Consider the following 11950-nt stretch of genomic DNA (forward strand, 5'->3'; position numbering starts at 1 on the left):
AATTTGGGTCATCAATTAAAATAATTTGTATGAAACTATTTGTCAGTAGACTTGGTTTCTCTACATTGTTGCTTATCATGGGTGCATGATCTTATTATTAAAAATACTGTTTGGCTCATTTTAATATGAATTATGAGAAAATACTACAACCGTTTATGTTCTCTATGCCTATAAACTACGCTGGTGTGAGTGACTCTCAGCAAAAATATCAGCCTGATTGTACAAAAGACCCTTATTTAAAAATATCTGTATCACAGAGTCCTGCGGCAAGTAACCAACACGGTGTTTGTGATCTGTGCAAGATTTCAAAATGCTGTAAGCCGTGAGGAGTTTGCGAGGGAGCACTGCTGCTTCTAAACAGAAGGGTGTGAATGAGTTTGACCTATATGGATTACAAAAGACATATTAACTTTCACCAAACAGATGATATTTCGGATGAACAGAGCTATGTTTATGCTGTGAAATAAGGGATATTTTGTCTATGTTTCAGCTTACCTTCCTCTGCTGAATAAATTCTTCATTCAACCTTCCATTAAACCTACAGCAAATCAACCCCTTACTGAAAGCTTTTCTTTTAAACCATTATTATCTTGTCCTTATTCACTGTTAGCCCCTCTTTCCTAGCCAGGAAAAAAAAAAAAAAAAAAAAAAACCAGCCGCGTAACTCCCCTCTTCTTTGCAATAGGCCAGAATTTCATACCACAGTGGAACTTTAAGCCCTTTATTCCTGCTTTACACAATAAATGCAACCCGAAGCAAAACCCCATGACCCAAAAGTTATTCCAGGTTACTATTAAAATAATATTGAACGTTCACCTTTCGGTGCGTTAAAATCGTCGGCGCCGCAGCAGCAGCCAGCGCAGAGCCCGCGGGGGTCGCGGCAGCCCCAAAAGGCAGCCCCAAGGGCAGCAGTCCCCGGGGAGCCCGGCAGCCCAAAAAGGCAGCCCCAAGGGCAGCAGTCCCCGGGCAGAGGGCAAAGGCCACTGTCCAGCCGCCCTTCTGCGCCGGAGCTGACGGACGGGATGCTTCAAAACTTGGAAAAGGCAGGAGGCAGCTAGACGTACTGACTTTTGGAGTACGAGCTTTCAGTCTCCCTGTGCGAATGCCGGCTGTGAGCGGGGCAGCGGGTCGGTGCGGAGTAGCCGTAGCTTCTGCTTTTCTCACGATAGCGGCAAAAGCAGCAGAATAGGGCTCCAGCTGCAAGGAGGCAGAAGGCAGCTACCCAGCCCAGGTAGAGGGCCTCTCCAAGCTCCCTTTTCTGTGCAACGTTGACCGCGGGGTTGTAGAAGTCACGGATGATGGTGTTGGCAACCCAGCAGACTGGAATGAGCTCAACAGCACCCGAGAGGATGAAGAGGAGCCCACCTGCCAGAATAACATAGCCCTTGGCTTGCCAGCTGCTCTGCGCGCACCGCGTGCACTTCATCCCAATAACGGTAACCATGAAAGCGAGGAACGAGAGCACGGACCCAGCACACATCAGCCCTCTGGATGCCTGCAGGTCCGGCGAGAGGGCCAGCACGGAGTCGTAGACCTTGCACTGCATCCTGATGTTGGCTTGCCTGATGCAGTGCATCCACAGGCCTTCCCAAATGGTCTCAAACACGATGATGTTGTTCTCGATGAAGGCAGACACCCTCCACTGAGGCATGCCCGTGACAGCGAACGTCCCGATCATGCCGATGCCGCCAAGCAGCAGCCCGGCAATCTGCAAAGCACCGCCGACCATGTTGCCTTTGCAAGGCAAGCACGCCTCAGCAGGTTAGCTCAGCCCGGCGCACACTGCTGGCAAAGAACCAAGCAACTTTTTCCAAAAGTCATTGTCCCCGGTGCAAAGAAAGTTTCAGAGTCAGTCTGCACAACTTTCAATCAGCTTAAATCTGGCACACACTACCTGGGACTTGGCTGCGCCTTCATTGCCTTTACAATTCCCCTGCCACCGCTGCCTCAAAGAGGCAAACTGAGCGATCAAGTGGAACAACTTTCCAAAGCGAGAGAAAGGACAGGGTGTGCGTAAACCAGCAGGAGCCACCGAGGGTAAACCTACCTTCTGAGGAAAGTGCTTTGCGCTGAAGTGGCTTATTTAAAAAATAAAAATTAAAAAAAAAAAAGCAAGCCCTACTGTTACCTCTAGCTATTGTCTACAGGTTTGCCTGTGCTAAGGCAAGGGACTGGTCCCGGCGGGGAGACTGCGGTGTGCGCTGGTGTGCTTACTGGTGCTCTTACTGGTGTACTTACTGGTGCACTTACTGGTGCACTTACGGGTGTGCGTAAACCAGCAGGAGCCACCGAGGGTAAACCTACCTTCTGAGGAAAGTGCTTTGCACTGAAGTGGCTTATTTAAAAAATAAAAATTTTTAAAAAAAAGCAAGCCCTACTGTTACCTCTAGCTATTGTCTATAGGTCTGCCTGCGCTAAGGCAAGGGGAGACTGCGGTGTGCGCTGGTGCGCTTACTGGTGCTCCTACTGCCGCGGCTGCCCTGGCCAAGCGCGAAGACTCTGCCTGGCCGGGGCTGGGGGGCCAGTTGCCAGGAGGAAAGCAGAGCCGCGCTCCCGGCCACGGGGCCTCTGCTCCCAAAAGTGCTTTTGTTCTGCAGCTTGACCGAGAGCGCTGCAGTGACAGGATCAAGGAACAAAGCCAATCGAAAGGATAAAGTAACTCTCAACCTGAAACAGTTCTGCAGAGGATAATCAAAGCTGTAAAAGACCATTTAAGAGGTAGAAGGAACAATAAAAGACCTCAATCCTGCTAATACCTGTACACATATATAGCTTTATATGTCTCTGTTGCTCTACCGAGCGCTAGGGGAGTAGGCAGGCTTTTGGAGATACCCACGCGCTCAAACGTTTGCACAATCGGGTCTGCAGAATGCCGGTTTAAGTCGTGTACCGAATTGTTCTCCCGTGCAAAAGCAAACCCAGCAAATACCCTATGATGGAGTCCAGTGCAATGGAAAGCATTGGCTCTCCAAATAAAGACCTATTGGAGCTACCCATGTACAAACAAATACCTTAGAAAAAGATCATTTTAATAAAAGAAAAAAAAATTAAACATAATAATTATGGAAAGCAGATGAACTCTTCATTCAAGAGTTCTTGTGTGATGTGACCTGCAGACAATCCTGGAAAATGTCAGGTGAAGGAATCTGGGAAAGTCAGAGCAGCAGAAACCACAGTCAAAAATCTAGGGAAAAAAAAAACCAGGCATGTAACAGTGGATTCTTTTTTACAAATGCATATAGCTACGAATGTATGCATAAAATATTCAACCTGATCTCTGCGTGTGCCTTAACATGGAAAATAAAAAATTAGGCATAAACTAGGATTCTTTGTTGTAAAGTAGTACTCCATAGGTTAAGACAAGAATTAATTTGTTACACTGTAAAAGATCAATTTAGGATATAATTAGCTAGATATTGAAATGCTAGTCCTCTACTATTTATTTGAACTTTCTTGCCTCTATTTCTTTTCTTGCCATTCATATATCTTCAAAACCAGAAAGTAAATGCAAAAAAAGAGCAGTGCAGTGCTAAATATGCCAGCTTGTTGGCATATCAAAGATAGAGCAAAGATAAAAATCCCACTTAGGTGTAATATTTTGTGCTCCCTAAGTGTGTTTCTCTGTGTGTGTGTGCGCGTAAAACTATGGTTGGGAGGCAGGGGAAAGTAAGAAGCACTCTACAAACCTTTCCATCTTCCGTTTGGCTTTCACATCCACCCCCTTTCCAACCTCTGCGGCAGGCGGCTGCTTACAAAGACATGCTGAAACGACGAAGGCAGGTAACCTCTCCTTCTGTTTCCAGTCCCCCGAGCCCTGGTTTGTGGCCAGGTAACTTTCCATTATGCCCTTTTGGTTTTGTTTCTACCTCTGAGATCAAACCTGCTGTCTGCCTGCCTTTCCGAACGCTAAGGCACCGAGAGCCTTGCCGGGAAAAGGCGAGGGGCTGGTGCCAGGGCTCTGCTCCTCCTGCAGCCCCTGCTCCCCTCCGAAGGCTCTCATCTTCTGGCCAGCGATGCTTTCGTTCCCGTGGGCAGGATGCGTACATTCCCAAGGCATCAGTCCGGAGAGGCCACACTCACTCGTACCGGGTTGACATGGGAACTGCACAGACTGCTGTAGCATGAAAGAGTCTGGATCGGTGTCACCAGCATCACAATTTGCTGCTTTGCAAACTAGTCCTGTCATACAGACCCATAAGGGATGGGGGTCTGGGAAAACCGAGTGGGGAAAACTTCTTGGATGAGCGGATTCATAGAATCACGGAATAATTCAAGTCAGAAGGAGCCATGGATGTCATCTATTCCAAGCCGTGCTTGAAGCTGTGCCCTTCAAAGTCACGAGGCTAAGAATCCAACCGAGGTCCATTTCAGTCATCAAAAAAGGTCCCCAAGATTTCTTGGGGGAAGAGGGTGGTTAAATCCTGTTCCCCCAAGGGTGAGACAAGGAGGATTTTGAGGAGAGGCGATAAATGCACAGCATTTCTCTGCCAAACTGGATTTGGCATAATAAATATATAATAATGTAATTATCATTGCATGACTTTGCAGCCCCGCGGTTGCCACTCAAACAGCAAAGAAAGAGCTACCAGCCTGTAGCAGAACAAATAAACAAGCACTTCAATAACATATCAGTAAGTAAACACAAGCGAGATACAAGCAGCAGGACTGGTTTTTCTTAGAGACTACTGAGGTTCTAATTTACAGGACATGGAAAATAATTAGCTGAGCAAATATAATTTAACCACATTATTGATTAATTTACAAAACCACTAAAGCTCCCATATAAATTCATGGTAAGATTGTGTCTGTGTCAAGGATTCAGTGTTTGCACATTCTTGGATTCAATTTTAGTGCATTATCTTGCTTAAAACCATTTTCAGAAGGAAATGTGGGGAAATCTTATTTAGTGTTATGGATTGCATCTGCTTGTTTACAATTAAAACACAGGAAGGGGGCAAGTCAAGAATCTCATTATTTGTTCTTCCCTGTGTTCAAACATGCCATTTCATTACAGGGGCATATCAGAAATACCTGTGGCTAGCTAATCCTATTTCACTGTTGACCACAGGATCCTATTATTTTGTTTTGAAACAAATATGCGCACACATAAATTAGCCATTTTTCTCTTTTCTCTTTTCTTTTCTTTTCTTTTCTTTTCTTTTCTTTTCTTTTCTTTTCTTTTCTTTTCTTTTCTTTTCTTTTCTTTTCTTTTCTTTTCTTTTCTTTTCTTTTCTTTTCTTTTCTTTTCTTTTCTTTTCTTTTCTTTTCTTTTCTTTTCTTTTCTTTTCTTTTCTTTTCTTTTCTTTTCTTTTCTTTTCTTTTCTTTTCTTTTCTTTTCTTTTCTTTTTCTTTCTGTTCTTTTCTTTTCTTTTTTCTGTCTGACCTGTGTATATCCCTGCCTGGTGTTCCAGCTCTGCCCTCCTCCCCTTTCTCCTCTCCCGAGCCGGTGAGTCAGTCAGCTGCAGGCATCCGCTGTTCTGTATTCGTGGTGAATAATGTGGACCTAAAGCAACTCCAGCACTGCCTGAGCAGAAAATACGTAACATTTCAGGACCGGGCTTGGTTGGTCTCCCTCTTAGCTTCAAATAGGACCCCACGGTCAGGACATTTTGCTCCCCTGTCTCTTTGACACTTCGGTAGCACCCTTCTCCAGTGCATCCCCTTGTGTGAGAGCAAGAAGGGATTTGTCACCCTTCTTACAGGGCTTTTCTCCTGAATGCTGCTGGCAGTTCTGGGAGGAGGCGAGGTGAGGAGATAACCCTGTGATCAGCCCAGCTGCCACCTAGCACCATTGCTCACAGCTTCTCAGGGAACCCGCTGCTCCCCAGCAAGGCCCTACAGCCCCCACATCCCTGGCATGACCCATTTCCAGCCACTGAAGGTGTTCTGGAATAAAATACACCAGGAAAAAATAAGTTTTAAGTATAACGTCCTTCCTTTTCCTGAGCATATAGCATTTTTTAATTCGAGCGTTGTGAAGTGCTAGCAGCAGTCACTGATGCTGAGGGGGAGGCGGGGAGAGGGGGAAGAAGTGGTTGCTCAACACCTCCAAAAATCTTACCCTGCATCAGTAGCACATGGAAAAGAATCCTGATTATTGATGCGCTCATGGAAAAACAGAGGAGTGTTGATGTCGGACAAGTTGTTCAGCATTTTCTTTCTTGGACGGCTATTATTACTGTGTCAGTGGATGTGCACTGCTCTATGGCTCACCCCAGCTATATCACCATAACCTGGCGTTTATTTTTCCTCAAGATCTTTTACCTAATGAGGCAGAACATGAAAAGCCAGTTCAACATATCTAGTGCAAGCAGAAAGAGTCACACACATTCATAATCAGCTTCACTGAAGAGCCATTTCTTTTCAGTTGAGGTAGCTTTTACTCCTGTACCTTCTCTCTCCATCACTTGCCACTAACAAGAGACCATCATCTAGATGGCAAAAGAGACAATGACAGAAGTGCAAAAAATAGTAACCCTTGGCTAGTAATGTAACAGCATTGCAGAACATCTTTTTTGCCTAATATCCCAAATAACTTTACACATTTGCTTCTCCTGCTCCCCACGCTTTAAATCCCATATATAAAATCCATGACAATGTGATGATGTTCCCCTTGGATTAACATGCGGTGCAGAAATTTCAGTTTCCCTGCTTTTAACTTCTGTTTGTTTTGTGAAGTGTTAATGCAGAAAATTTGCCTAACTTGGAACAGGGACACACAGTTCAAAACCAGGATTTCTCAAGATACCCAGTGGCTAAAGAGCATCCGAGGCAACAAATTCCTATGCTATCTGCCTCCGTACACCTTTAGAGAAAGTGGAAACCTCATGGAGAGCTGGATACCTGAACAAAGAACTGACCTGTTACGTTGCTGAATCTTTAGAAGAATTAATAGCAGACAATGTTATGCAAAAGGAAGGGATGGAAAACTATCACACTTGGTGGCGTGAAAAACGGACTAGCTACAGTTCAAAGGCAGATGCCAAGGGATGATTCTGTCCCAGTAGAGTCACCCTGAGGAGGCTATAGGACATTTCTAGCCCCAAAATGTAGTACTTGGTGCCTGGGAGCCTCTGTCCTGGGGTTCTCCCTCGAAAGGGTCATACAGGCAAGCTGGCTTCTGACTTCAGGAGCTTGGCTTACGCTCACTGAAACCCATCGCCCCTCTGCTGTGAAATCAGTAGGAACATGAAGTATTTTGTATAAAGTCGCTTTTTTCTTCATGCAGAAAGAGTCGTGATCACTAATATGAAGGTCTGAGATGAATATATTTTTTCATTGTTTTAGAAAAAGTTCCATGATTGATGTGTTTGAATGAAAATTTAAATCCCAGTTTATCCCATTCAGGTGGTTGCCTCAGTAGCATTCTCCAGTATCTCCTGCAACTAGCCTGCGATGTACAGATGCCAGGTCTTCTTTGAAATGAAATGGTGCCTAAGCTGATTTGATTGAAAATTTTACTTCTCCAGACAAAACCTACCATTTGTGGCGTTTCTGCTCCAGCCCAGTTGAAGCATCACCATATTACATTTAATTTGCTTTTCTAAAAGCTCCCCAGGCTTTTATTTTTAGCATTGCTAACATTCTTGCTGTGAAGGGCCGCCCATCCTGAATCATAAGACTTTCATGAGTGTGACATGATAGTTCATTAAAGATAAAAACAACTAGCTGGTGCTTGTCTTGTGTTATACCCCAGATGCCTCGATGACTGCAGCAGGCTTTCACAGGTGGAAACGAGAGCAAAACTTCGGTTTTATCTATGTTAAGAGTCTTGCAGTGGAAATGTTCAAAGGAGATCAGGATTGTTTTCAATTTAATTAATAATGTTTAGTCTTTTGGTATAATAAGATCATTGTGGTGGTAATGTATATGTTGTAGAAACAGCCTGGCATTTTTGAGGCGTAACAGTAAAATTGCAGTTATTTGTAGTAACCTAAGGGGAGGGAATGAAAGGGGGACTCAGCCAAGCAAACCCACAAATACAAAACATATGCTGTGCGAAGTCAGACCAAGGCTGAAGGGAGAGTGTTGTTTCTTCAGCACAGCCGTTAATCTGCAGCCCACGGAATCCGCACGTGGATGCTTTAGAGGTGACGCTGCGGTGTCAGGACCTTACACAATAAATACCCTCAAGCAGGCCAAAAGAAGCTCTGGAGTTTTAGTCTTTGGGTGGCAATCGCTGCAACGTGATGCACGTCGTGTGCCAGCAGCTGTCAGGTTTTCTGAGTGCCCCCGCAGCCCTCCCGCAGCACGGCCCGGCACTGCTGGCATCGCCGCTCCCCTCGGCACCTGTCCCTGACCTCCCGGTGGCCTCGGGTCCAGCAGCATCACTCTTGGCCAAACCCTACCCCTCCGATGAGTTAAGCCCACCCAGGTGGCAGGCAGTGCTCTGGTGACAATAAGCCCTTCCCCTCCCTATCCAGTCTCCACCCCCGCAGCCCTCCCGCAGCACGGCCCGGCACTGCTGGCATCGCCGCTCCCCTCGGCACCTGTCCCTGACCTCCCGGTGGCCTCGGGTCCAGCAGCATCACTCTTGGCCAAACCCTACCCCTCCGATGAGTTAAGCCCACCCAGGTGGCAGGCAGTGCTCTGGTGACAATAAGCCCTTCCCCTCCCTATCCAGTCTCCACAGAGCCTTTTCGACAGTCGGAAAGACGACATAAATATGCAAGCTGTTTTACAAAGAAAGCCCCTTCAGCCCGCAATAGCACTGCAGAGCACGGACTCCGCTGCCATGAGCTGTGTGCCGGCTATGATCTTTCACTGTCCACGGCAGATAAATGGCCCTGAACTCTGGGGTGAGAGAGACGATGGAGGCAACTGTTGTTGGCAAACGTTTCTCACTCGCTGCCCACCCTGGCCAAGGTCCTGCGTCCCAGGGGCGGGAAGGAAGGAGCTGCTCTTTCCACGCTTGGGGACTCACCACCTGCAAAAATAAAAGTGCAGCAACCATTTGCTTTCTCTTACATGGATGCAACACAGTGGGGAATAGTCCAGCTCAGGAATCCAGGCTCAGGTACTCAGCGCGCACAGCTAGGGTTGCTCCGAGTGCTGGCCTAGGGGACCACACGTAGGCTCGTACTCTAAATACTCTTCGTACCGGGGTGCAGCCCCCCCAGAGGCACTTGGCAAAGTTCAAAGGGGACAAAGCTTTCTCCTTGTAAACATCACAATTGTCCATGGTGCTCTAGGAAAAGGCATCTAAGGCAGGTGCGTATAACTAGGAAGTCTTTAAAAACTGGAGGAAGAATCAAAATATTATATAAAGGGGGATTTCAATGCTTTCTCCTTTAGCCACTTCTTTTCTGGTCTGATTGGGAAGCCCTACGTCCTAGTTTGCTTCTGGGTTAAAACTTTCTCCTTTATTGCAAATTCTCCTTGTTTGTTGGCTTTCCACACCTGCATCCGTTAGTAACACGGGTGAGGGGTAGACAATATTCTAACAGACCAGGTTTTCCCATGGCAGACCCCTCCCAAATCCTGCAGGAGATGCACTGACGGGGTAATAGCAACACCAGCCCACTTATAATGCCAAACCCTCTCAAGATCAAGGCAAAGTGTTCCAGCTGCAATGTTATTGCAATGTTATTCAGATCTTTACAAATTTACCGCAAAATACCTACATGACTAAATGAATCAAGCTCTAGATGAAACAGATGAGTGGAAGCAAGAAAAAGGAAGAATTTTCTTAACATTTCAATATTATTCATAGTATTTGACCAGACATACGAGAAAATTTCAGAAAGATATTTTAGCCAAAGTAATCACCATATTCAAAGCAAAGTTGTTTGCTCATCGAAAAGCATACACACACACACACACACACACACACACACACAAAAAGTAAGATGCAGTTTGGAGCTAGCAGAGCAGCTGGAAACAAAGACAGAGAAGAGGAGGAGAAGCAGGTATGTGGGGAGGCTGACGTGTGCTGGGTTGCTATTTTTTTCACTTGAGCCACAGCGGGAAATCGTTGGCTTCCAGGGAGCTCCCCTCCTGGGGACTCCTTGCAAGCCCTGGCTCCTTGGGAGATGCAGCTCCTTGGATTTCCACTCTTACCTATCCAAACCCTTCCCTCCTTCTGGGAACACTGCAGGTGCACACCCAAACTGTCATTCAGCTCACTCATGCTTCAACACACAGCTCTTGCCCCCGCATCCCGCATACGCGTATGGACCGCTTGATGCTGAGAGCTTCCCGACTGCCACGTCCCTTATCCAACTGCTCCCTGCGTACCCCAGTGGGAAGGACACCCCACCCCAGGCCACAGCCTCTGCCCAAATTTGTCTTTGTTTCCTCTTGGTGTGAGTCAGACCTATGATATTACAGAGCATCTATGAACAGCACTTTAGCAATGCAGAACGCATCTGCACATTTGGTGATGGTTTTTATATTTGTTTGCAGCCTTCCCAACTGTGTCTTTCAGATCACCACCTTCTCCCAGATTTGTGCTAAAAGCTTATGCCAGCAAACTCACATTTGAATTTCGTCTATTAAAATGTAAACCATCAGATGGCACACGTTCAGCTGGCACAGTGAAAAGTACTGAACAAAAACACTTTTCAGAGATACAGCAATCGTCCTGAAATGTTATCAGTGCTATGACACTGTACCTCCTCTGATAAGTTAAATTTAGCCCCATTGGGAAAATGTTCATTTTTCTCCAACGTTTCTTTGTTCGGCTCTGTGACCTGTTCTGCCAGAGTGCAAGACTGGGATGCAGACATGGAATGCGAGAAAAGCCGGGTGCGATTTTTTCAAGGACAATATTTTTCAATGCAAGCAGGATTTGGCATTTAACAACAACATATGCTGCAGCAAATGTTCTTTTCTGTCAATGCAATTCATTATCAGATGAAATTTCCTAATGAAATATTTAAACAATGACAGAAATTCTAAATATTTAATTTAGAAGTCTCACCAGTTAAAGTAAGTTAAAAAAGAAGCTGTTAAATAAAAACCCACAATTTTTCTCCATGTGATCTATTAAAAAAGTCAAAACCTTTCTCTCCATACTGAGAGAAGTATTATTGAATTGAATTTTATATGAAAATTCCCATGAAAAACAAAAAAATAAAGTTTTTTAAAAAGAAAGTAATTTGAAATAATATATTTCTCCATCTGTTTCCTAGAGATACTTATCCTTCCTTCAAAGAGGAAGGCGATGTGCCACACACAGTGCTTCCCCCCGTCTGACGGACACCCAGACACACGATTTTCGGGTTAGAAAGGCAGGCTGGCTGCGCCTGCGCCAGGAGAAGGAAAGCAGTAACGCAGGGCCAGGGCCGTGTCCCTGCCTTGCACCCCAGACCTGACTGAGAAAGCAACGGTCTCGGACCTGAAACCACGGACCACTTGGCGAATTCTGAGCCTCCAGCAGGTGTATGCGTCTCCTGGGCTGTAATCAGAAATAAAAATAAAAGGAGCATTAATCTATGCCCTGCCCCAGCACAGGAGAGTGGAGAAGTGGCAGACTGAGCCTTCGCTTGGTTTCAGACACCCAGAGCCATCTGCAGTCACAGCGTGTTCTTTCTTCAGTATTAAGAAGATGTAAGAATTCAGGAAAGGAAGGCAAGAGACTGGCATGGATGAGTGGAGACCTGCTGGTCAAACGAAAGGGCGAGAAGGAAATGCACAGGCAGAGGAAGCAGGGACTGGTATCCTGGGAAGAGTATAGGGATGCTACCCGGTTGTGTAGGGATGGGGTCAGGAAGGCCAAGGCATGGATAGGGTTGAACTTGACAAGGGAGGCAAAGAATAATAAGGGCTTCTATAGGTGTGTCTGCCAGAAAAGGAAGGTCGAAGAAAGGGTACTCTCCCAATGAACATCACTGGCAAACTGGGAACAACGGACGAGGAGAAGGCTGAGGTGCTCAACAACTTTTTTGCCAGTCTTCACTGGCAACCTCTCTTCCCACACCTCTCGAGTGGATGGACCGCAAGGCAGGGA

General features: G+C 46.0%; 1 protein-coding gene across 1 annotated transcript; it reads right to left on the reverse strand.

The window, feature by feature from the left end:
- Nucleotides 1–1054: 1054 nt before the first annotated feature.
- On the reverse strand, nucleotides 1055–1729 carry LOC104167533 (claudin-8-like). The gene has a single exon (XM_009707824.1). The coding sequence runs from the start codon at nucleotides 1727–1729 to the stop codon at nucleotides 1055–1057; it is 675 nt and encodes a 224-aa protein (XP_009706126.1).
- Between the last annotated feature and the right edge of the window lie 10221 nt (nucleotides 1730–11950).

The sequence above is a fragment of the Cariama cristata genome, unplaced genomic scaffold (genome assembly GCF_000690535.1).
Source record: "Cariama cristata isolate BGI_N322 unplaced genomic scaffold, ASM69053v1 scaffold2759, whole genome shotgun sequence".
NCBI classification, from domain to species: Eukaryota; Metazoa; Chordata; class Aves; order Cariamiformes; family Cariamidae; genus Cariama; species Cariama cristata.